Source organism: Thermobia domestica, chromosome 6, assembly GCF_964235325.1.
Source record: "Thermobia domestica chromosome 6, izTheDome1.hap1.1, whole genome shotgun sequence".
NCBI lineage: Eukaryota > Metazoa > Arthropoda > Insecta > Zygentoma > Lepismatidae > Thermobia > Thermobia domestica.
Genome location: NC_137459.1, coordinates 229305998 through 229333902, shown reverse-complemented (window position 1 = coordinate 229333902; position 27905 = coordinate 229305998). Strand labels below are relative to the sequence as shown.

The window sequence follows — 27905 nt, the reverse complement described above, 5'->3', positions numbered from 1 at the left end:
CAAAACCTAAGAGTAAAATTCTGCTCAATCTTCAATTATATGTAAGGCTGCAGTGTTCTACCAGTGATGCAGTTCTAGCATTAAGTAACTACGTGCCGTTGTATAGGCCATTCAAATATATCAAGAAACGTTTCCTGATAATATAGTGCTTTTGTTGACACCAGTAACGAAACCAGGGTAAGAGCTTCCAATTTTCTGATGTTAGATGTTTCTGTAGGTTTCTACCAGCCCCTGATAAAACATGGTACGGGACGAGCATAGTTTGTCCCAGAGTGTTCCCAGAAACGAGTAAGAAAATTCGGAATGTGATGATGTTCCACATGACAGTGAGACTGACCAAAAAAAAAAAAAAAAAAAAACACTAACAAGCGTTTCACGTAGTTTTCTTGTTATTTATGTTATCATAACATCTTAATTTTGTTTCTAAAAGTTATTAAAGAGCAACAATTTACTAAATATCTCATTAATAAACTTTTAATTTAAGAGAAAGTTTTGACTTTGTGGTTTGATGCAACAAGGACGTAAAAGACCAGTTGCTTTCTACGCAAATAAATCTAAATAGTAAGCTAAGAGCAACGTTTAAAACGTGTATTTATCTTCATTAACATGTGATTTACCAACAACGGGAATCAAATGCCGCATATTATATTGTTTTGTGTAACAAAAAAACTACTTAAATTTTCATCGTCGTTTTTCTCAATATGCATATTTCAGACTAACGCCCTTATTGCATCGAACTCCTCAATTGTTATTATTACTGACCTTGAAGAAGAAGAAACAACGGAAATAGGTGTTTTCCTGGCACCAGCATCTTCTTCCTTGGTATTAGGCTGGCCACATATACATGTCCTTAAAATAACGTTCACATAGAATGTGTAAAAGCAATACAGAAAAGTGGAACCAGGTCTATAGATTAGTATGTGGTAGTTCATATGAGCATGATTTTTAGATGTAGACTCATATGTGTTACTACTCAAGTGTATGATTCGTTTGGAACGTGTGTTTGGGCTATGTTAAAACTCTATTTATTTAAGAAGAAATTTTCTGCATGTACGCTTATACGCATATGATTGATGAACAAACAGAACAGTTTAACATTTCAAAAGCACTATATACAACTGGCAGAAATTATTGTGATTATTTTTTTCTATTGTCTGTCATCCCGGTTAAAGGATTGTGTCCTTTTTTCGGGTAAGTGCTTTTGTTATATATATTGAGTTGAAGGCAACGTATGTGGTCTAAGAGGTTTCATATTTATTATTTACTTATTCATTATATTAATATTAATCATAGATTAAGTGAAATTATTCCAGAATAAGAAACACATATACAGGAACAGTAATATTTTAGGTACTATGAGTGAACACGTTAAGATTACCAGTAATGACATGAACACAAAGCATGGAATAAAAGGTAAATTTGTGGACTCAGAAAATTAAGGTGCAAATGTGGTTAATTGAATGGATGAAATGAAGTGCTCTGGACGTCACATCACTAGGTTATGTTAGTTAAGACGAATGAAGTTATCTTCTGTTCCTGTGGCGATTCAAGAACTGATGAGGACTGGGGAGAGACCCTTGTTGATAGGTACTTATAGTGCGTATGCTGGATAGATATGAGATGAAAGTTCATGCGGGCGATAAACTGCAAAGATTTCGGGGTCCAGCATATCATTATCTAACTGCAAATGATACAGTGTCATGAAGTACTGAAGGGGAGTATCAACACAATTGGGCGGTGCATCGTTATCACGGTCGTAGCGGAAGATTTCAAGCATCAGGGGATGGTGATGAGCAAATCGTTTGCAGATATATTCAAAATTATTTAGTAACAGCGGAAAGTCGATCATCTCATAAAGTAATCTCGTTGGATGCGGCAGGCGTATACGATATGCTGGGCTTACAGCATGGCGCTCGAGGATAGCAAGTTTTTTGGTAGAATTTTAACCATGCAGATATCCAAACTGCATGTTCATATGTTAACGTACTCCGCATGAATGTTTTATATGTATTGATTACTCTACGTGCTCGTAACCCCAGGTTGTTCCAACTTGCCGTTTCAGAAGAAAAGTCGGTTTTGTGCTTGGCCTATGAGTTTGGTAAGAATTGGCGTCCAGATAAGGTGAATGTCAAAAATGACACCGAGATACGTAATAGTAGTTGGCCTGGGAACAGGCGCAAGCAACCTGAAGGCGAAGTAGATTCGGATTTCGATGTAGTCGAGAGCGGCGTCCACGTGGCAAGAAAACTATGACTTGTGTCTTTGAAGAGTTAATGTTCAACTTAAATATATCACACCAACGCATGAATGCATCAATAGCTACTGCATGGTTTTACTAAGAGATCGTACAGTGCGGGCAGTTGTGAAAAATGCAGTGTCGTCCGCAAACTGGAATATTGTGGTGGTATTAGGCAAGACTAGGTTGGCGACGTACAATGAGTATAATATAGAAGACAAAGATGAGCCTTGCGGTACCCCAGATTGTAAGAAGAGTGGATGAGATAGCGTTCCATTGATAGAGATATAAGCTAGTCGCTCTATTAAGAAGGAATGTATGAATTAGATGTACGAAGTTGGTAGAAGGTAGTTACAAAGTTTGTATAGTAAACCAGCATCTTGTCAAAAACTTCTTCTAGATCAAACGTCACAAGGCAAGAGGGAAGGCCTGTATTAAACTGATTATAAATGGCTGTGGTGAGACGGAATAATTGATCTAAAGTGCTGAAACGTGCTCTAAATTCAGCTTGGTGTAGTGGAAAAAGGTTATGTGAATTGAGATGGTCGTGCATGCGACGTACAAGGATTTGTTCCAAGATTTTACAGAGACAACTTGTGAGGTGAATAGGACGGTACGATGTGACTTCTGATGGAAGTTTCTTTGGTTTAGAGAAAAGAAGAACTTTGGAGTACTTCCAGTCTAGCGGAAAAAATCCAGTTCGTAGAATAATGTTATAGATGTTGCTAAGAAAGAGGAGAAATGAATGAGACGCCTGTCTGACGAGAACATATCTAGCAGAGTCAAAGCCTAGTGCAGTATTCCGTTTGTCTATAAGTGCATTACTAATAGTTTCGGGGTGAATTGCCAAGGTTAGAGGATTATTTGGTTCTAAAGTATGATCAGCAGATGGTCGAAAGGAAACAGAAGCTGCATCAGTATGTCGGTTTATAGCTGATTGTAGGTGGCCTGGTGCATACCAACCAGGTAGTGTTGTAAAATGCCTTGAAAATAAGAAACAAATATATTGGCCTTGTCTGTATCCGTTCATCTACAGTTCAATCAATTGCTAGTACATTGCTCGTCGTTGGCCACCACGACGTGCACTCAATGAAAGTTGATGATTTTAAAGAGTATAAGAGTATTTCGGAAAGTATATGTATTACATTTCTGAGAGAATGAACACGCTACAGGTCTTCGGAAGAGCCATCATATATCATTTACACAGGGCTATTATTTTGAAGCTATAGTTTTTAGCTGTATGTGTTGAACGGTTCAATAGCACTGAAATTTCTTTAAATGCCTCTCCTGTAAAATTACACTTTTGGCGCTTACGTCTGTACATCATATAAGCGACGTTATATCAACGTCAATATTATATATATATATATATATATATATATATATATATATATATATATATATATATATATATATATATATATATATACTATGTGATCAAAAGTATCCGGACACACCCTAAAACACACGTTTTTCATATTAGGTGCATTGTGCTGCCACCTACTACCAGGTACTCATTATCAGCGACCTCAGTAGTCATTAGGCATCGTGACAAAGCAGAATGGGGCACTCTGCGGAACTCACGGATTTCGAACGTGGTCAGGTGATTGGGTGTCACTTGTGTCAGAAGAAAGCACGCGAGATTTCCACATTCCTAAACATCCCTAGGTGCACTGTGTCTGATGTGATAGTGAAGTGGAAACGTGAAGGGACACGTACAGCACAAAAGCGTGCAGGCCGACCTCGTCTGTTGACTGACAGAGACCGCCGACATTTGAAGAGAGTCGTAAAGTGTAATACGCAGACATCTATCCAGACCATCACACAGGAATTCCAAACTGCATCACGATCCATTCTAAGTACTATGGCAGTTAGGTGTGAGGTGAGAAAACTTGGATTTCATGGTCGAGCGACTGCTCATAAGCCACACATCACGCAGGTAATGTCAAACGACGCTTTGCTTGGTTTAAGGAGAGTAAACATTGGACAAATGAACAGTGGAGAAACCTTGTGTGGGGTGACGAATCACGGTACACAATGTAGCAATCCGATGGCAAGGTGTAGGTATGGCGAATTCAAGATGAACGTCATCTGTCAGCGTGTGTAGTGCCAACAGTAAAATTCGAAGGTGGTGGTGTTATGGCGTGGTCGTGTTTTTCTTGGAGGGGGCTTGCATCCCTTGTTTTGCGTGGCACTCTCACAGTGCAGGACTAGATTGATGTTTTAAGCACCTTCTCGCTTCCCGCTGTTGAAGGGCAGTTCGGGGATGGCGATTGCATCTTTCAACACGATCGAGCACCTGTTCATACTGCACGGGCTGCGGCGGATCGGTTACAAAACCATAACATACGTGTAATGGAGTGGCCTGCACAGAGTCCTTACTTGAATTCTATAGAACACCTTTGGGATGTTTTGGAACGCCGACTTCGTGCCAGGCCTCACCGACCTACATCGACGCCACTCTTGAGTTCAGCACTCCGTGAAGAATGGGCTGCCATTACCCAAGAAACCTTCCAGCACCTGATTGAAACCATGCCTGCGAGAGTGGAAGCTAAGGGTGATCCAACACCGTACTGAATTCCAGCAGTACCGATAGAGGGCGCCACGAACTTGTAAGTCATTTACAGCCAGGTGTCCGGATACTTTTGATCACATAGTATATATATATATATATATATATATATATATATATATATATATATATATGGGCCCTTGGATAGAAGTTGAACAATCAGCTATGGTTGATCAGTTAACACTCGTATGAGATAAGTTGACCCCTGGTTGTTCTTGATCCTAATAAAATGCTTTATAGGCAGTCTTTCCTGATGAAGTTCAGCAGGAATTTCATCATCAGTGAGATCAGGTTCTACACCACGAATAACTACGGACAACATATGAGGTTCCCGTGGTGTAGGAGTAGTTTTACGTGTACTCGGTTGCAAAGTAGAAATCTTTACTTTCATCCCCAAAATTTCATAAGTTGCCTGTTACGAACATGCGTGGCGGAATTCGGGTTACTGGATTTTAAAATGATGCCACGACGTGTCTTAATAATTTCACGAATCCCAGGACGAGGGACATACTTCATTAATTGCTGAAAAACAGCAGGAACAGTGTCATACTTCGAATCATAATCGGTTAGCAAGAAGTTGTACATGGGATCTGATTGATATTGCTACTGTTGATTATCGGGAGAAGTGGATGTCAAATCCATAGAAGAGTTGGCAGTTGGAGGTGTAGTCTGACTAACGTTGGGAGTCTTCTTTGGATCTTGTGTTTGTTCGCTATCAGAGAGAGATCGAGAACGAATCCGATGTTCTTTAGTTATGCAGCCAGTCATTGTAGGTAGAAAAAGGAATAGTGTTACGGTCTGAACGAGATGCTCCCGTAACAATGCGTGATTGCGTTTTCTGGCGACCGTTCGGTCCGATGTTGAGAGAGAGTAATTCTAAATCTTGACCGAGATTGGAAGTTCCGATGTTCCTGCCAAAGTCTGTCATCGTGATGGAAAAGCCGAGGGCCGAAGCCCAAATAATGATGAATAAGATAAAAAAAAGATGTTCGATAAAGTTTGAAAAACAAGACTCCTTCCGAAAGTGACCCTTCGTCAATTCCCTAAGTGCTGTAAGTGTGCTGCGATCGCAAGTACGTACTGTTACCTCGCTGGCACAGGAACTGGCACAAGAGAGGTTTCTTGGTGAAGTATGTATTGAGATTAACTTGTAATCAAGTTTTTGAAAAATAGAAAATAAATTTATCATACCGTGAGTGTGAAGACAGCAACTAAGTGACTATAAACATTAAGCGAACTGTGTATATAGCAAAAATGTTCTATGATAGTTTTTTTTAATTAAGTATAATGAAAACAATATTAATGTAAGCTATGTGTTATAAACATACATTAGTGAATAAAATTTTCAATCTTCAATGAAATATCATTTTTTTAAATGAGATAGTGAACACATTAATATTGTGTTAATCCATTCTCGGTGAATTTTGAGAATATTGGTTGTCATGTGAATTTTAATAAATGTTTAAACAAAATCATAGTGACTAGGTACAGCTTGTGACTAATTTTTCAGTGAACGTTACTGTGAAATTTTAACATTAGCATGCTATTGATAATAATAATAATAATAATAATAATAATAATAATAATAATAATAATAATAATGTAGATTGAGGAACACATTAATAACAAATTGAACAACACTATTTGCGTTCAACATAACATTTTTGTTAACTAATCTTTGAATGAATATATTTTATTGAGCTAAACAAGATACTTGTGTGTAGTTAGTCCCCCTCGCGCCAAATTAAAAAAAAAAAAAACTATTTTCGTGTCAATCATTTGATCATCATTTGATCAGATACGATCAACAATTTTTAACGTTTGATAAGTTTTACAACCAGAAATATAAGCTGTATTTAGTAGGAGAGGCAAACTACACGCTATCCCACTTTTCACCAGATTCAACATTTATCGATGCTAATCGTTTCAACTTCATTTGATCAAGTTTGATCAACAATTTCCAACGTTTTATCAAATTTACAAGTGGGTCCCGTACGAAGCTCCACGGCGCCGTCATCATTAGATTGCATCCCATGAACCAGTTCCAAAACAGCCAAACCAGCACTGCAGCAGAAGGAAATCCTGCTATGTGTTTCGTAAACTGCTCGATGTATCGTGCATGCTGCGAGCTTTATGCCTGACAGCTTGACCCACAATCAAGAATTGAAACTTCTAAGTATTGGTGCAGGTTCTAATTCTATTTTTGTTGGTACAAATTGATACACATCTGGTTCAAATTTTTGGTCCCGTTTTCATTAGAATTGTAAAGAAATTGTGTTGTCCGGGCCAACTTGTCCTCAACAAGGTTTACGCAGCCCCCCAATTTTGTTTTGTTAATTTTTCATAATCTACTATCGTTAAACTAAAACTCATTGTGGTGCAACACGGTACCAACAAAACACTTTCATATGACATACAAAAGTCATGTGTACCCGGTGTAATAAATTCTGATTTGAGGGCCTGCTTGACCTGCGCCCCCATTTTGTTTCGTTAATTTTTAATAATTCAGGGCAGTACAAACGAAACCTACTACAGTACAATCCGGTACAAACAAAAATCTTTCAAATGAGACGATTAAATCGTTTGTACAACGTGGTGGGGGACCAGGTTCACAAAGCCCCACATTTTTTCTTAATTAATCATAATCTATTATGGTTAAACTAAAACTCATTGTGGTACAATCCGGTACTAACCAAGTACTTTCATACGGTATACAAAAGTTATATGTATCCGGTGTATTAAGTCGTGATTTGAGGGCCTGCTTGACCTGGGCCCCCATTTTGTGTCGGTATTTTTTCATAATACAAGACGGTACGAACAAAACAAATTACGATACAATCCGATACAAACAAAATCATTCAAATGAGTCAAACCGACCTTAGGACATTTTCGAGGACTGCGTGAACTTGCCCCACTTTGTTCTCTCAATTTCTCGTACTGCAGTACAGTACAAACAAAAATATTTGCAGTACAAACCGGTACAAACAAAGTACATTTTATTGATATGCGGGAGTCGCTTATACTGAGAAGCGAGGGGACCAGGTTCACAAAAGTAAAGGATTTGACAAAATTTTAAATCCCGACTTCATTATCTATCATAATTCTGTCCTTCTTTTTGGTTGTTGAAGGAATTTGAGGCTATCATGAGATTTAATATATGTTCTCATTTGTAACACTGTGCAGATCCTTCGGATTGGGGTTCAAACGGACCAGGGAATTGATATCAAGAAACGTAACTTCGGACACATACAACTCATGATACGTAAATACGTTGAAACTTGGAACTGATGTTTCACAATCACAGACCTCTGTACCGTCAAGTTTCGCGGTGGCTCAGTGGTAAAGAGTTTACCGTTGGTGCATGGGGTTCTGAGTGCAAACCATGCTCCCACCAAGAGAAATTTGTAGTGGGCAAACATCGCGTGCGTGGGTTTCCTCGGTGTTCTCCGGTTTCCTCCTGCTTTCTTCGTTTCACCATTTCATTTATTTTTCATCATCTCCATTAGCCTAGGCGGCATAATCATGGGACGTAAAACTCAAAAATTTCATTTCATTTCATTTTGTTTATCGTCAGTTCAAAGTAAATATGTATATGAACAGTGTCACTCAAGTTGAAGACATAAGTAGTTTTCTTTCTTATTCTCTTGTTTGATTTTTAATTGAACATTTTCTACTTCAAAGTACCGCATGGCATTCTTTCTGACCTATTCAACAATGTTATAACTCCAAACCCAACATATACCGATAATGCATATTAGAAATTACATAATGCATATTATATTTGATAGGGATCATACTCAACTATCCTTGCACCGTATCTCTCATAGAAGCAAGTTTAATAATATTAAAGTATGAGAAAGTGAAACTGGGCTTATCTCATATTATTAAATCTTCGTTAATGTTCATTAAAAAAAGTCAGCTTTCTAAGCTTAAAATAAATTGCAGTATAGTCCATGTAATATGAATGCTTGAACACCGATCTGAGGAGGAGAAATGTGTGATTAGGGTGTAGACTATGTAGTATAGTTGTTAATTCACCGGCACAGGAAACGGAAATTCGGAGAGATTTGAGGTTCGGTCACATTTTTTTTTTCGTTCTATACAGTACGTAATACTTTATTCAAACATTTAATTTTCAATGTAAGTATAACGGTAGTGTTAACCGTGCATTTTTGAAAGTACGGTAAATTATTGTCAAACCTGTTTGGAAGGGTAACAGCAAAACGCGTAATCTAAAAGATGTATGAATGCAGCGTATCTTTAATAAAGCACACATACCTGGCGTAAAATTAACGTGAAGTAGTAACATCAAATCTTCTAGGTGTACAAAAAACTCTCCAGAAGTATTTAGATTTGTTCCTTGCAAATGCTTTCCATCCAATCGATAAACAGGATACATCGGTGTGTATTTTCCACTAGCGTAGAAGTAATCCGATGGGGAGATTTTCTGTTTTAAAAATAAGAATCTTATTAACACAAATTAGACAATAATAATAATAATAATAATAATAATAATAATAATAATAATAATAATAATAATAATAATAATAATAATAATATGTCAATTATACAACTTATACTATTTTAAAAAGGTTATTGGAAATATTGGGGTAGTGCAACAAAAATATCCCATAATCTTATGTCACTTTCAAAGGTCAAATAGATATGACTACTAACACAGCTTAGTCACGTTTGACCCTGGCAACAGCCACATACTCGTACCATCCCTCAGAATGAAAATAAGTTGTCGAGATGTACGCAGAAGTGGTAATCGGTGGAAGATACGTCAAGATAATGTGATTATTAAAGAAAGTTCCATATTTGACAGGGGTGCCCGAAGGAGGAGGCAGGGTGGGTACCCTCCTGGCTCATGAAAATGAATACGTAATAAAGCAAATCACATATATTAAATACCAGAAATATCAGACATAATACAGCAACCATGGAGATGGCCGCAGCCTAGAAAATTTTCTTCGAGCGCCCCTGATATTGCAGTTCATGGAAGTATGCATGGTCTCCCAACAATATTTGCGATACATAGTGTAGAAGTTTACGATACATTTTCCGGAGTAGAGGTATTTAACGATCTGCAATAATAGTGGCGAGTCGACAGAGAAAGGATGATACCCATATATTGTACAAATTTGCTAGCAAGAACAAAATATCCGGTGATGAAAGTATGGTTTTGGAAATCATCATGGGTGTTTATAATGATTCAGCCATCGTCTTTACCGTTTAGACTGTCATAGCAGATTCATTATTTTGATCAGAAATCTGCTCAATTTTAGACCGTGATCCTTGCAAGGCAACGTGAACTCATGTGACACCCAGGAGTCCAACGATTGTGCTGAACGGCCAAATATCAGTTGTATGATGTTTATATATATTTTCCCCATTGCACGAAAACGTTATTAAGGGCCAGCTTTCACCCAAACCCTGATAATCTTATTAGAACATCCTGTTGATATGTGGTCCCGGGGCAATTATTCATGTAGTATTCAGCATTAAATTTTCCAAACCAGTCGTGAATGATAGTCTTATTTCCTACTGGTGGCCAACATACAAAATTATTTTTATTTTCGCGGATGCATGTCAAGGAAATTCCAGTTAGAACACGTAAAAGTAAAATATTTGTATTTGTGTGCTTTTCATGGGGCACTTTCATACGACTTGTTCAACAAAGTAGTAAGGGCCTCACCCTGTCTCAATTTGGAATTGACCCCGACCTCTATGACGTCATAGGTCAAAGGTCAATGACCTTGGCCCGGGGTCAATGACCTAGAGGTACTTAGGACCACCCCTCTAAGTTTTGGCAGGGGTACCATGACCCACCCCCAAATTTTGGCAGGGGTACATCGGACCACCCCCCTTAAATTTTGAAAATTGTCAAACCTAAAAATTCGGTGTACTAGCCCAGGACCATAGTATGCACCTCTATCAGTATTTGGGTCCATGTCGTTCCCTTTCATGGGTAAAAAAATGCCAAAAATTCAAATTTCGGTGGTTTTTGACCTAATTTATCCCCTTTGATGAGCTGTTATTATCCTATATAGTTATATGGGCGAATACAGGGGTCCATTCCCTTTCACATAATATGGGTATATTTTTGCACCCCTTTAAAAATTTGGGACGGGTACATTGGCCCACCCCTTAAATTTTGGTAATTGCCCAATTTAAACATTTGGTATTATATTACTGGACCCTAACATGTATTATGATAAATTTGGGTGGTCCATCTCGTTCCCTTTTAGGGGTACAAAATTGCCAAAATATAAACGTAAGCAATACGTTGTACCACGTGTTTGTTCTTTTGGCCTATCCTCTTGGATGAGGTCCTATTACCTTATATGGCTATATGGTTATGTATAGGGGTCTATTCCTTATAATAAGACATAGGTACATTTGCGCACTCCTTTAAAAATTTGGGAGGGGTACCTTGGCCACATTTTAGAAATTGCCCATTTTACACATTTGGTATAATAGTATAGGACCCTAATATATATATTACTATAAATTTGGGTGGTCCACCTCGTTCCCTTTCATGGGTACGAAACTGCCAAATTTTAGTACAACCACGTGTTTGGTTTTGGCCCAATTTATCCCCTTGGATAAGGTTCCAATTACCTTATATGGTTATATGATTAGTGTATAGTGGTCCATTCCCTATCATAAAACATAGCTACATTGATGCACCCCTTTAAATTTTTGGAAGGGGTACCATGGCCAACCCCCTTAAATTTGGGAAATTTTCCAATTTAAGCATTCGGTATCATAGTACATGACCTTAACATGTATCATGATAAATTTGGGTGGTGCAACTTGTTCCCTTTCATGGGTAAAAATTGTTAAAATATAAACATAAGCAATATGTTGTACCACGTGTTTGGTTTTTGGCCCAATTTCTCCTCTTTGATGAGGTTCTATTATCTTATATGGTTATATGGTCATGTATAGGGGTTCATTTCCTATCATAAGACATGGGTACATTGATGCACCCTTTAAAAATTTGGGAGGGGTATCTTGCCTCATCCACTCGGTTTTAGAAATTGTTTAATATAAGCATTTGGTATCATAGTACAGGACTTCAATATGTATCACTATAAATTTGGATGGTCCACCTCGTTCCCTTTCATGGGTAAAGAACTACCAAAAATCAAATTTCGGAGGTTATTGACCCAGTTTGATAAAGATTTAACACGTTATATTGGTATGTATTTAGGTTTATTACCTTCATATGTTTATGTTCCCTTTTAAATTTGGGAATTATCAAATAACAAAATTCGGTAAACGTTTTCTAGCACCCATTGTAGATGTTGGTGTTCCTCTTATGGCCAAATATTCAAAATTTTAAGGTTATTGACTTATTTTTTGATACGGCTTTATTATTGAATAAGTACAGGATTTATTACTTTTTTCATAAGGCATAGGTGTATTTGTGTACCAACCTTAAAATTTTGGGAGGTGTACATTTCTTATTGTCATATCAATAATTGGTAATTGTTCTTAAAATTGGATAGTATCTCATTCATTGGGTAAATCATTGTTAATTATTAGTATGATCACGTGATCAGTTATTGACCTATGATGGGATTAGGAGTCCAGGACATTGGTACCTTTAAACTTTGTAGGATAATTTGAGAATTGTCAAATGAAATTGCGTCATTTGTTTTGATTATTCCAGCCTATGGACCAAATGTATCCCTGATGAGGTAGTGTACAGGGATTCATTTCCTTTGTTGTGATACTTCTTAAGTTTGAGTACACACTTAAACAGTTGGTTCTACTCAGGTAAACAAATGACGGACATTATTGACCTTATTGAACAGATAATGATATGATTAATTTAAGACAGGTATATCGAGAGAAGTAATCTTTAAATTTGGGAATTGTGATAAACAGAACTTTAACATAAGGCGCGAAATTTGAAACAATACTTTGAACTTTACTCACAGCTCATAGTCTAAAATCATTTGTGGTGATTCATTTGACCTTGAGCTTTAGAAATCTGATAGCTAACCTTATTGAATCTTATGACTCATAGTCTTAAGGGAATACATGCTACAACACTGAAATTTAGTCACAAGGCGATATATTCTGACACCGGCAAAGCTATTGTTGATGCAATTTGATTGGTTGATCACTATCTTTTGTGCAATCTGATTGGCTGATCACTATCTTTCGTGCAATCCGATTGGTTGGTGATTTTCAAATCTTTGCTGCATTCAGTTTTAAATTTTGTTTAACATCTAAAAAGATTTTGAAATTTTTGTTTGAAAATTTTTGTTTGAAAATTTGGTTTGACATTTCTTCGTTTGATATTTTTAGTTTGAAAATTTTTCTTTCGAAATTTTTGTTTCACATTTTTTTGGAAATTTTTGTTTAAAAATTGTTTGTTTGAAACTTTGACTTGAAATTTTCTCGGTTCAAATTTCTAGTTTGAAAATCTTTGTTTCGAAATTTTTGTTTCAAATTTTTTTGTTTGAAACGTTCGTTTTAAATTTTTTTGTTTGAAAAGTTTTTGTTTGAAACTTTTTGTTTGTAATATTTTTTGTTTTGAAATTTTTGTTTCAAAATTTTGTTTGAAATATTTCCTTTGAAATTTCTAATTTTTTTCGTTTCAAAACTGAATTTTTTTGTTTGAAATTTTAGTTTTTAAAAAAAATTGTTTGATTTTTCTCCGTTTAAAATTTTTTTGTTTGAAAATTTTTGTTTCGAAATTTTTGTTTGGAAAATTTTGGTTTGTAATTTTTAAATTTGTGCACTCATTAGTGAAGAACCGGAACTGCTTAGAAAAAAAATTGGTTTGAAATTTTTCGTTTGAATTTTTTTGTTTAAAAATTTTTGTTTGAAATTTTTCTTTTAAAGTTTGGTTTGACATTTTTAAAAGTTTGTGCATTCATTAATAAACAACCGGAACTGTTTAGAACAAAAACCTCTGGCAACATTGCTTATCTTGGTGCAATAGTACACGTCAGAACACGGGGTTGTACTTGAAATGAAAAAAAAAACACAAATCATTGAATTGGATCATTTTATTACATTGCACCGGTTAATCACATACATCCATACCAGATAAAGGATCTGGATATTGTCAATACAATGTATTTTGAACTTCTTGCACTAGTTTGTCTTTAGCGCATAATTTTATTTCCAATTGAAGTTTTTAAGGTCTATTGCAATATCAATTGGTGGAAACTCAATGTCCATTTGGTCACAAATAAACTGTTTATCAATACATTTACGCACCCACGAACGATGTTGACAACCATCACAGCATCTAGATACATGTTGTACAATATGCATGACACATTTCTCAAAATAGTACTTTTTCACGAATATACTTGTTTTGTTGCACAATTCCACTGCATGTTTAACACACTGGAATACATTGATGAATGTGTTCCTTTCCGTTTCCGATAGATACACCATGTTGCGAGGGACATGCAATGTACTCTTTTTACGTATGAGCACGTCTTCTCTTCGAGAACTGTACGCAGCACCACTTCATGATTTGAGCCTAATGATTTGACTATGGTCACATTTATCTCATCATGAAAATAATCATTCATTTGGTCGATTCGTGAACATAATATTTGCCATTTTTGAAAGTTCAGTTGTACACCAAATTGTTCTGCTTTGCCCAATCGAATCACTGGTTCAAATGTTCTAGCACTAATACCAATCATCACATGTTTTGTTTGAAATATATTTATTGGATAATAGCTTGCGAAGATGAATTCTTTATCGTTAGAAGTATACATCTTTCCTGCTGAAACGCACTTGCTCAAATGATTTCATGGGATGACACTGTATTTGCTGATTTATAGAACTACGGCTGACGTCATTGGAAAGAAATGTGCTGACGTTTGAATTCGTGATTTCACCACAGTTGCTGACGTCATGCTGACAAACAAAATTCATAGATCGCATTCAGCATACAACTACGTCTGATATCAAAGGAATGTGCTGACATTTCAATTCATGATTTCAATTGCTGACGAAACCAAATTCACTGATCCGGCTGTGTATTAAATTCAAATTGATGACTTCGACCCAAGAATCATTTGTAATATAAAGATACAGATCCAGTATTTAAGATACGCAGCAGTTCTTCTTGTTTTGATGCTTCCATGGGATGCTTCCAGTTCTTCTTGCTGGTAAAATTATATTCTTATCATTTTCAAGCTTCACTACGATTCTTAATCCAACCTTTGTAGGGATTTTTTGGTTAGCTAAGATTCTATAAGGTGCATTCTGTTGTAAATCAGTAATCTTGGTAAATGATTTCATCACATCACGTGTGTTTAGAAACTGCAGACAAGTAGCCATGATGATATCATGACTATTAACTCGAACGATACTTATATATGATGCAAAACTGATGACGTTGAATTATCATGTTCTGACGTGTACTACTGCACCATGAAAAAAAATGTTGCCAGAGGTTTTTGTTCTAAACAGATCCGGTTCTTTACTAATAAGTGCACAAACTTTAAAAATTTCAAACCGAACCAATGTCAAACCAAATTTTCTTCTAGGCAGTTCCGGTTCTAAACTAATGAGTGCACCAACTTAAACATTTGAAATCAAAATTTTCCAAACAAAAATTTCGAAACAAGCTTAAATGTACCAATGTCCTGGATTCCTAGTCACATCATAGGTCAATAACTGATCACGTGATCATACTAATATTTGACAATGATTTACCCAATGAATGAGATACTATCCAATTTTAAGAACAATTACCAATTATTGATATGACAATAAGAAATGTACACCTCCCAAAATTTTAAGATTGGTACACAAATACACCTATGCCTTATGAAAAAAGTAATAAATCCTGTACTTATTCAATAATAAAGCCGTATCAAAAAATAAGTCAATAACCTTAAAATTTTGAATATTTGGCCATAAGAGGAACACCAAAATCTACAATGGGTCCTAGAAAACGTTTAGGGATTTTTTTTTGATAATTCCCAAATTTAAAAGGGAACATAAACATATGAAGGTAATAAACCTCTGTACATAACCATATAACGTGTTAAATCCTTATTAAACGGGGTCAATAATCTCTGAAGTTTGATTTTTGGTAGTTCTATATCCATGAAAGGGAACGAGGTGGACCATCCAAATTTGTAGTGATACATATTGAAGTCCTGTACTATGATACCAAATGCTTATATTAAACAATTTCTAAAACCGAGTGGATGAGGCAAGATACCCCTCCCAAATTTTTAAAGGGTGCATCAATGTACCCATGTCTTATGATAGGAAATGAACCCCTATACATGACCATATAACCATATAAGGTAATATAACCTCATCAAAGAGGAGAAATTGGGCCAAAAACCAAACACGTGGTACAACATATTGCTTATGTATATATTTTAGCAATTTTTACCCATGAAAGGGAACATGGTGGACCACCCAAATTTATCATGATACATGTTGAGGTCATGTACTATGATACCGAATGCTTAAATTGGAAAATTTCCCAAATTTAAGGGGGTTGGCCATGGTACCCCTTCCAAAAATTTAAAGGGGTGCATCAATGTAGCTATGTTTTATGATAGAGAATGGACCACTATAGAAAATCATATAACCATATAAGGTAATAGGACCTTATCCAAGGGGATAATTTGGGCCAAATCCAAACACATGATGTATTACTAAAATTTGGCAATTTTTGTACCCATGAAAGGAAACGGGGCGGACCACCCAACTTTATACTGATCTATATTAGGGTTCTGTACTATAATACCAAATGTTTTAATTGGGCAATTTCCCAAATTTAAGGGGGGCAAAGTACTCCCCTCAAAATTTAAAGCTGTGCATCAATATACCCATGTCTTATAATTGGAATATGGACCAATATACATGACCATATAACCATATAAGGTAATAGGACCTCATCCAAGAGAATAAATTGAGCCAAAACCAAACACGTGGTGGTACTAAAATTTGGCAATTTCGTACCCATGAAAGGGAACGAGGTGGACCACCCAAATTTATAGTAATCTATATTAGGGTCCTATACTATTATACCAAATGTGTAAAATGGACAATTTTCTTAAATGTGGCCAAGGTACCCCTCCCAAATTTTTAAAGGGGTGCACAAATATACTTATGTCTTATGATAGGGAATAGACCCCTATACATAACCATGTAACTATAAAAGGTAATAGGACCTCATCCAAGAGGATAAATTGGGCCAAAAGAACAAACACGTGGTACAACGTATTGCTTACGTTTATATTTTGGCCTGGGTCGATTGATCTCATCAGAGGAGAAGAGCTGTGGTAAGTAACCTTTTCTTAAAATGGTCCCAGGTTCGATTCAAGGTCTTGAAATATGCGTTTATGGTTGTTCTGTGGTAGGGATTCAGGTTTTTACGTAGCGTAGCGGCTGTAACCATTCTAAGAAGCTTGGCGTGCTTTCATGATGATACGAAAAAAAAAGTCCGATTATGGCTGGCCGTTGATCTGAAACAAAAATGCACTATAACGGATCGTAAGTTAGTACTGTCTGGTGAAATAAAGCTTGATTAAACTTCATTTCAAGCAATATCAATGTCTCGGTCTGGCTATGGCTTACCAAACGGTTCATCTCTCAAAACTTAGTCCCAAATATTTCTTCAAGACAATTAAAATTTTAAAATCAGAAAACGGCTATGGTTAAATATTTTCAAGAAGTTTGTTTGAAAATTTCGAATTATTTCTTTTGTTCGAAACTTTAACTTGGAAAATTTTAATTTCGAAAATTTTAATTTAAAATTTATAGTTCAAAAATTTCAGTGAGAAATTGTGTGGTTTGAAAAAATTTGAATTCGAAAAGTTTTATTTCAATTTTTTTTGTTCGAAAATTTTAGTTTCAACTTTCTAGTTCTAAAATTGGTTTGAAATGTTTTGATTCGAAAATTTTAGTTTAGAATTTCTAGTTTAAATATTTCAGTGTGAAATTGTTTGGTTTAAAAAGTTGAATTCGAAAAGTTTTATTTCAAATTTTGGTTCGATGTTTATAATTCGAAAATTTCAGTTTGATTTCTTTTGTTTGAAAATTTGAATTCGAAAATATTGATTTCAACTTTTTTGTTCGAAAAGTTTAGTTTGATGTTTTTAATTCAAAAATTTTTAAGTTTGAATATTTTTGATTTGAAAAACTTGAGTTCGAAACAATTTAGTTTCAATTTTTCACTTGAACTTTTGTAATAACTGGAAATTAGTGGACTCAAAATTTAATCGAATAGTTAAAAACCGTTTATTTGTTAATCGAATAGTTAAAAACCGATAATTTTTAATCGAATAGTTAAAACCGGATAGCGTTTGGCGGTTAACCGTGAAACAATTCCCTCTTTGCACTCACTGAAAAATTTTGGCTAAAATATTTTGAGATGATTTTAACTAAACCGTCAATGTTATTTAAGATATAAATTACACCAACTAACACCAAGACCAAGAAGGTAACCTTAAAGTATCGTGGTTCTCTCTTATCAAAAAGCTTAAGAGGAGTGCATAGGGGTATTATAGTGATCTATATTAGGGTTCTATACTATTATACCAAATGATTAAATTGGGCGATTTCCAAAATTTAAGGGGTGGGCCAGGGTACCCCTCCCAAGTTTTCAAAGGGGTGCACAAATGTACCTATGTCTTATGATAGGGCATAGACCCCTATATATATAACCATATAACCATATAATGTAATAAGACATCATCCAAGAGAATAAATTAGGCCAAAAGACCAAACACGTGGTTGGGCAATTTCTAAAATTTAAGGAGTGGGCCAAGGTACCATTCCCAAAAATTTCAAGGGATGCACAAATGTACCTATGTCTTATGATAGGGAATAGACCTCTATACATGACCATATAACCATATAAGGTAATAGGTCCTCATCCAAGAGGATAAATTGGATCAAAAAACCAAACACGTGGTACATCATATTGCTTATGTTTATATTTTGGCAATTTTGTACCCCTAAAACGGAACGAAGTGAACCACCCAAATTTATCATGATACATATTAGAGTCCAGTAGTATAATACCGAATGCTTAAACTGAAAAATTTCCAAATTGTAAGGGGTGGGCTATGGTACTCCTCCCAAATTTTAAAGGGGTGCACAAATGTACCTATGTCTTATAATAGGAAATGTACATCTGTATACGTCCATATAACTATATAAAGTAATAAAACCTCATCCAAGGTGATAAAATGAGCCAAAATACCAAACACGTGGTTGCAGTAAAATTTGGCAATTTTGTGCCCCTAAAAGGAACGAGGTGGACCACCCAAATTTATAATAATATATATTTGAACCCTATACTATTATACCAAATGTTTAAATTGGGCAATTTCCAAAATAGAAGGGTGTGGGCCAAAGTACTCCACTCAAATTTTAAAGGGGTGCACAAATATACCCATATCTTATGAAACATAATGAACCCCTGTATACGCCCATATAACTATATAAGGTAATAGGACCTCATCCAAGAGGATAAATTGGGCCAAAAGACCAAACACGTGGTACAACGTATTGCTTACGTTTATATTTTGGCAATTTTGTACTCCTAAAAGGGAACATGTTTTCCCCTTGTTTCGTCCTATCATTTCTCATCACCATCGTTTTCGCTGGGGACGTTAAATTCAACATTTCCTAAACTAGCACCAAGAATCGAACTCGGAACGATTGCAAGGTATCCATGTTCACCCCTGAAACGGAACAAAGTGGATCACAAAGTACTTATCAAATTTAAGGAAATAATTTTAAATACGCCTCCATATAACGTAATAAGGCTCCAAAATCAATAATCATCAAAGGGAACGATGTCCGATACTCCCCTCCCGCCCCCCAACTCCTGATGTAAATCAAGGTGATCCTATGTGTCCTGAGTGACCCCTGCCCCCTGAGTAAACATAAGCAAAATTTCAATAGGTAATGCAATCCCGAACCAAAACATCTCTAACTCATTCGCTATGGTCCATGTGGGTCCCAAAAGTGAAATAAGGTCAGCCCGACGTCAAACAAACACATTAGCTCAAACCAAATACCTCTACTTCATTCGCACCAGTAAGGGACGTGGTGGCTCAGTGGTAGAGCGTTCACCTCTGCTGTATGGGGTCCTGGTTCAAACCCCCGAGAAAATAGTTTTGTGGTGGACAACATTATGCTCCATTTTTCTCCCACACTTTCATTCCTTTCTCATCGTCACCGTCCCCTTTAGCATAATAGGCATAATCGTGGGACGTAAAACTAAAGATTTTTCATTTGCACCAGTGTTAGTCCATCTCATCAAAGGGATAACAATCCGAATCGCATGAGCTTCTTCCGGGAATCGAACCCTGGTCTCCCACGTTAAAGACGTATACGCTAACCGGTTAGCCACGGAGGAACTCCAAAGTTTTCGAGTTTCATATTAATACTAATACTAATTTATACTATTACTGGGGTCTACTAATTCATACTGTAATAGATCATCAAGAAAGAAATCAAACCTTGTTTGGTAATTTTATACCCATAAAAGGGAACGAAACAAGCCATCATAAGCTCTAAGCTAAAAATCCCAGTTCAGTGACGTCAAACGAACATATTAGATCGAACCAACTATCTCTAATTCATTCATACCAGTAGAGGTGCGGTGGCTCAGTGGTAGAGCGTTCACCTCTGCTGTATGGGCCTTTAGCCTAACCGGCATAATCGTGGGACGTAAAACTAAAATTTCATTTGCACAAGTGTTAGTCCATCTCATCAAAGATATAACAATCTCCAAATTTTATGCCATAAAAGGGAACGAAAGCATTCGTAAACCTGTACTATTTCATAACGTAATGAATCATCAAGACCATATTTTTAGTAATTTTAAAGAATCATCATGACCTCTGATCCAATACTCCCAATTCTATTACGTCATAGCAGGGCCAAGGTACCTCTGACTCATTCGTACCATCGTGCATGGCCCCTGAATAAGCATAAGCAAAATTTCAATAGGTGACGCAATCCCGGGCCAAAGCATCCTTGATTCATTCACTACGGTCCATGTGGCCGCGCCGGGCGCCCGGGGCGCAAAATTTGGCGGCGGCGGTGGGCGCCACGCTCCAGGGGGCGGAAAATTTGCCTCAAGTCCCGCGATTACTACTCAAATATATATATATATATATATATATATATATATATATATATATATATATATATATATATATATATATATATATATATATATATATAAAGAAGCAATCGGAAATAGAACTGCTGTAATTATTCTTGAAAATTAATAGTCTGTACTCATTTGCTTTATGTGCTTTTTAGTCATTTATTCGTGGTTGTGTATTAATTACAGAACTTTTACAGTTGCATCCACATCTAACATCATGAAGCGTTTCTGGTGCAACAAATAGGGCTCTTGAATGAAACTGAGTTCTTAATGTGCTCATTGATTTGGTGATTTTTTTTTAACTTTAAGCAAATTACTTCTTTAAGAGAGAGCAGTAGGCAAATTTCACTAATACTCATGCAATAAAACATATAATTACTGTTATTTAATATTCTAATGCAGACTTTATGTGCAAAATTTTGTATGTAACAAATACATGTTTTCTAGTATGACAAATTATATCTATATGTATGAAAATGAAAGTGACTAATTTGTAACTTAACAACTCTTGAACCACCAGACGGAGCTTGATAATATTTTCAAAATAGATAATGTTCGGGTCAGGGATGGTTTTTATCATTTCACTTTGGAGGTTCGACTGGAAGGAAGGAATGGAGGATATATATTGAAAATGAGCCATATTTGTGTCACAGATAAACAGTGGCACTTCTGACGATCTTAAATCCAAATTCAACACTAAAACTCGGGGGAGGTTATATATATAATGATCGATATATAATGTATATATAATGATCGAAAATGACTGATATTAGTGTCGAATCCATAATTTTCGGGGTCGCTCAGATAAACAGTAACACTTCCAATACCGTTTAAATCCAAATTCAGCACCGTACATTGGGGCTGGGGAGATATATAAAATTGATAGAAAATGATCGATATTAGTGTCGAATCCATAGATGTTTTGCTCACTGAGATAAACAGTGACACTTCCGGTGGCGTTTAAACCCAAATTCATCTCCGTAACTTGGGGTGGGAGAAAGGTGATATATATATATATATATATATATATATATATATATATATATATATATATATATATATATATATATATATATATATTGGGTGTAATGATCTATACCGACAGACTGTAATTGGTGATTCCTCAAAACAAGAGAAAAAAAGTACATATGGACCGAAAAGTGCATAGTTTTAGAGCCAGGGCTGTCCAAAATCGTGAAAAAGCCAAATTTCGAGAGGCCCTATTTTGAATTCGAGAAACTGTGGGTGGTGGTACTTATCAGCGTAAAGGAAGTCATGCATACGCAGCGCAAAAATGCACATTTCATTAATGTTCAATGGGTGTACAGGGTATTCCCTGCAGTGGATATGTCATCAACCATATTTTATTATATGGTATGACTCTATGGTTGGTGCAAAGTAGACAAACGATAAGTCTTTATAGCAGTGAACACGAAATCTTTTGATGCGATGTCGGAAGTGTTAATGATCGTCAGCAGCACGTTCTCGTACTCGGGAAGACGCATGCTACTATATTTTCTTTCTTATAAGTGAAGGGAACGTGAAATATACGATGACGAAATACAGCGCATCACACATTATTCTGAATGCAGAAAGAAATGGAGCTGCCGGTTCCTAACACTTCCCACTTCCCTTCGAAGCATTGGATGTGCATTTTTGACAAGCCTTACCTCCTGCCTACTTTGGACGCTCCTTGAAGTCAGGGTGTATCTGAAAGCTCTATTGAGAGCATATCTGAGAATTACACCCTGTAGGGAATACCATGTAGACCTTTTGAAAATTGATGAAATACGCAATTTTGAATTGTGTATGCGTGAATTAGTACTCCTAAAGGGGGAGGGTTACATATGAAATTAATTAAAAATGACCGATACTAGTGTCGAATTCATAATTTTTGGTGTTCCTAAGTTCATTGGTGACAGTTTTGTTGTCCTTTATTTCCAAAATGAAACGTAATCTCCACATGCGAAGAACAGATGTTCTGCTAGTCCTTAATAATAACGAACGGAAGTTTCAAATGTTAAATTCTTTTATATGTTTCTCGATGCTCAAATTTACGCACTTGTGCGGCGTATGTATGTATGCTAGGTCATCTCCCTTTTTAAGTTGTTCGAAAAGTATACAAATAATAAAGAGGAATTTTACCAGAAATCAGAAAACTAAAAAAATAAAATTAAAGCCTGTAGCTTTAAAATATTTTCCTGCTAGCGAAATACATTGTATATTAGGTTGCATCGAATTTCCACTTTTCTTTTGAAATCAGCTTACCCTTAGCGAAATGTTTTTTTTTCTGAAATGGTCTCTATATGTCATATAGAAAATCGCACGCCGATTAGTTAATTTCTTTAGGTACCACTAGCGGCCTAAAGTTTCAAAAATTTGTTAAGAAATACATTTTTTAGAAACAAGTTTTACATATTTACTTTTACGAAAACATTTTACCCTTAGTAGTTACTTTTGTCAGAAATGTACATATTTTACGTGAAAAAACATTCAGCTTGATCGGTCAAGTCCTTCAGGTGCCACCATCGTCTTAAAATGTGGACAAAACGCCCCAAAAATAGATTTTATTCAGTGTTTTGTAAAATAAAATCCAGTTTTCGTCTCCTATAAACAGCAGATTAGGTAAGAAATGGGGCAATAGAGGTAAAAATTAGACTTTATATTAGAATGAATGTTATCAAATAAGACACATACCGGTAGTTGTCCAGCTTATGTTCGTAGCGCGAGAAAAATAACAAGTGATTATTTTTGTAGATAAAATTCCTTTCGATAAAGCACCTGCACTGCACAGAATGCAGTCGCCAAAAAGCGAGTATGTTGTAAAATTAAAAGTGGAGTAGCATCGAGGGAAAAGAAAAAAAGTGACTCATTGTTAGTGTGTCTGCAGATGAGATTAGGAGTAATTTTGCGTTGCTTTCTGGACAGTAAAAGTAGTCTTTGATGTGGAAACTGTTTACGTTGCTGATTGTGTTTAAGTGAAAATATGTGTGCATTTGTGTGCATTTTTGAACGATTGCGTCCTATTTGTGCTTGTCAGCAGTCATTGAATGTGTCAGTTCGTCATTCCAATGGTGCGGCAAGTTTGTTGAAGTCTTGTGTTGACAAAAGTGTCTAACTGTTCAAAATTGGTTTCGGTGAATAAAATATGAAGTTTGCGTAAAGATGCTACCTAAAAAGAAGTCACGTTTGAATGTAAGGAACGTTGTCCATAATGTCATAGGATTCCCTGCGGAATTCACTTTTAGTCAGGTTCCAACAATCGCTGATTTTCTTAAGCAATTTTTTTGGGAAAGAGAGAACACGAAATGGGAAGCAGCATCTCAGCCCCTCTGCTAAAGTGCTAGCTCATTCAGTGGCAAGGAAAGTAATTCAAATTTGGGGAAAGACATCAATCAGCGGTGCAGCTATTTTGAGTGAGCAACGGGTTATAGAGTTGATATTACATTATCACAAAAAAGATCCGTCAGCTGCAAAAGTTCTAGGACAAACCCGTTTTCTTTGCTTCCAAAGTTGCAGAATTCCAGGCGTTTGCCAGCAAAACTTTGTTTGATATCGCTTCTTGTAAATACGTCGACCCGGTTGCTTGCACTTGTGCGAGAGAGAAGAAAGTGCCTAAATTGGATGTTTCATTTTTAATTGACTAGAGAACCAGATGGGTATGGCAGGACTTGATACAAAGGAGACACAGAAACGTGTCAAACATTTATTGCGGAAAAATCGAGGTGAAAAAAATCAACTAAAGCTCAATGAAATTAGTAGTTCCGGAAGACAAAACGATAGTGTCCCTTTACAAAATAAATCGGGAAAAGAGTCAGATTCTACTGTCGAGTTTCTTCCTGCGCTTAAAAGAGAGAAGACTAGCCCTTCTAAACAAATGAGAGTTAGGTTTCCGACATTCTCCAGTGCAGTATATACATGTAACATATCAGGCCCCAAGGCCGCAATTATCACTTCGTCGCTTTTGCAGATATCCGACTGATTACCCCAGATCATAAGCATAAAGTGATGGACAAAAGCAAGATTCGAAGAGAGAACAAATCATTAGGAAACGCTATCGTTGAAGAGGCGAGTGCATCGCTTGAATCGACCGAAGTAAAAGTGTTAACCTTCGACGGAAGAATCAGACTCTCACCCATGAGACTAAAGATGGCATCAACCACCGAATAATGAAAAAAGAAGATCACTACGTACTGCTACAGGAGCCAGGACCGAACCATCTTGGCCACGTCTCTCCTTCATCTGGAAGAGGAGAGAGCATACAGGCTGCCATCACAAAGTTCTTTGTTGATCAAAAATATCCCCCTGTCAGATCTGGTTGTTTTGAGTTGCGATGGTACTGCTACAAACACTGGTCGGAAGAATGGTGCGATGACACATATTGAAGTCTTCCTGAACAGACCCATTCAGAGAATCGTCTGTATGATTCACACGAATAAGCTCCCATTTCGACATTTGATTGAATTTATAGACGGCAAGTCCACTGGACCAAATGCATTTAGAGGACCAATAGGATCAGCACTTCCAACCTGCGAAGAGTTGCCATTCCAGAGTTTTCAGCCCGTTCCAGTAGACTGGGACCTCACCTTCACTGAGGATTCATTAAGCACGGATCAAAACTATTTGCTGAAATCTGCCAAGCGGTTTCTTCAGGAGAATGCACCGTTGGGTTAGCTCACATGAAGCCTGGTAAAATTCATCAAGCCAGATGGCTAACTACAGCAAATAGAGTCTTACGTTTGTACGTAGGAACAGAATAATCCACTAATGAACTTAACAAACCATCGTCCAATACATCATGATGGTCTACGCGCCACTCTGGTTTGCTGTGATCCGTAATTTATCGTTTGCAGAAGGAGCTCGTCATTTGTGGCAGCTCATCACGACTTGCCACATGGAAGCGAAATAATTGATCCAGTGATCCGTAAAAACACGAGGAACGGCCATCCTGAGAACCTACTTCTATCAATGTTGACTGATCAAGATGCAAAAGCAAGAGAGCTTGGCTGGAGGCGAGTCCTGAAAGCAAGACAAACGATCCAATCTGGCGATCGCGTACCGGTACGAGAATTCGTAGTCCCTGAAATCAACTTATAAGTGACAAACTATGTTGATATGATTAATTGGTCAACATGCACGCTGATGGAGCCACCACCGACAAAACACTTGAGCCTATAGAAGCTAAGATAAAATGTAAAGACGGCTCCAATGACTGATGAATATATTACATCCTCACCCTGTCACACTCATGCTGTAAAAAGAATGGTGAAGTTGGTGACAGAAGCGGCATCAGAGGTATGTGAGCAAGAAGCACGACATAGATTTGTCCTAGCAACACTACAATCAAGAAAAAACATACCAGAATTTAATTTAGAAAACAATTTGTGGTAAAAGAGTAACGATATGAACTTGTACTACCATATGCAACATTAGTATATATGGGTGGGCGGAACTCGAACTGCAACCACCTCCTCGTGGTGAGTTCTGGGTTATCTCCATCATCAATGTTTGGAAATAAGCAAAGAGCTGCAGATGTAAAACAAAATCTTTCTTATTTAATTAACGATCACAATGAATCACAAACAATACAACTTAATTTTAAGAAATGGAAAAGTAGGGATACATTTGTCCACATTTTAAGCCACTGCACAGTGGTCCAGAAACCCTGAAAATGTGGCCAAAATAGGAAGATGTTCTTCCCTGTCCATGAAACTTGACAGATAAAGGTTTGTGAGGTCGCTGAGTATGATTCTGATATCCAAATTAAAAATTTCAAAATGGCGGATCCAATATGGCGGACAGAAAAAAGAAAAAATCAAACCATGGAGCTGAAATTGGGTAAAGAAAGGTTTTGGGGGTCGCTGAATACGATTCTATCTAAATTAAAAACTTCAAAATGGCGGATCCAATATGGCGGACAGAAAAAAGAAAAAAATCAAACCATGGAACTGAAATTGGGTAAAGAAAGGTTTTGGGGGTCGCTAAATACGAATATGATACCCAAATGAAAAAAATGCAAAATGTCGGATTGTGGAAACAAATAAGACATGTAGTCACCAAATGTGTATAATAGCATGCAATATATATATAAGTACATAAAATGGACGCATATATATATATATAAAGTAAACAAATATATATTTTCTAACTGAAATATGTACCATGTTCGTTGCAAAATGTGCACACTCCTCAGTCCGTGTTGCATTGTACATACAAAACAAGTATTTTGTTCCGAACAATAACCAACGTGACAGATAGGCAGTTAATAGTCTTTAACACAGTTATTCGGATTGATCATCAGAAGACTGTGCGTACGGAGCCTCTATATCTTTCAAAAGCATGAGTACAGCTGGAGAGAGTTGCTTTTTCCTATGCTTCTTTGTCATGGGTTCGCGAAGCGTCGAGAATTTGGGATCACTTGTGACCAGGAGTCGCAAAAATACATCTCGCAACGTGTCCCCTCGTGTTCACTTACGAGAATGATGTTCCCTGTACTGTTTGATATGCTTGTTTCGGGCCTCCTGGGCCTCTTCGGACATCTGCCCAATCGGTAATATGCAATGACTGATAATTGCGGATCCATGAATAAGAACTTTATGCACTGAAGCGGGCATGTAGAACCACGAATAGTGTTGAAAGTACAGTTCCAGTATATCATTTGACCAAGCATCAAATTTACGTGGATCTATCTCCTGCCCACAAGATAAAGCCTGAAGCAACACAGCACACTTCTCGATAAGATCCCGGTTCAGACCTGTTATGAATGCAACCTTATCGGGATGTTGAAAGAAACGACGGGCAGTATTTCCGTCATTTGAAGTACCGCTACCGCCTTGCCTTGGTTCATCGATGATCAGCCCTAGCTGGGCTTTCATAGCCTTTTGGATGTCGGCTTGCTTCTTCTTCATGATCGGTTTGTGTTCTTTACGAATTTGCCATCTTCGAAGATC

The 27905-nt window shown here is 36.6% G+C and overlaps 1 protein-coding gene across 2 annotated transcripts in view; it reads right to left on the bottom strand.

Annotated features, from left to right (window-relative positions):
• Apoltp (Apolipoprotein lipid transfer particle) overlaps positions 1–27905 on the bottom strand; it is a 6186292-nt gene that overhangs the window by 896363 nt on the left and 5262024 nt on the right. For both annotated transcript variants that reach the window (XM_081762641.1, XM_081762640.1), the window contains exon 53: positions 9087–9255. In XM_081762641.1, the coding sequence (XP_081618767.1) occupies positions 9087–9255 (169 nt within the window). The remainder of the gene's footprint in view (positions 1–9086; positions 9256–27905) is intronic.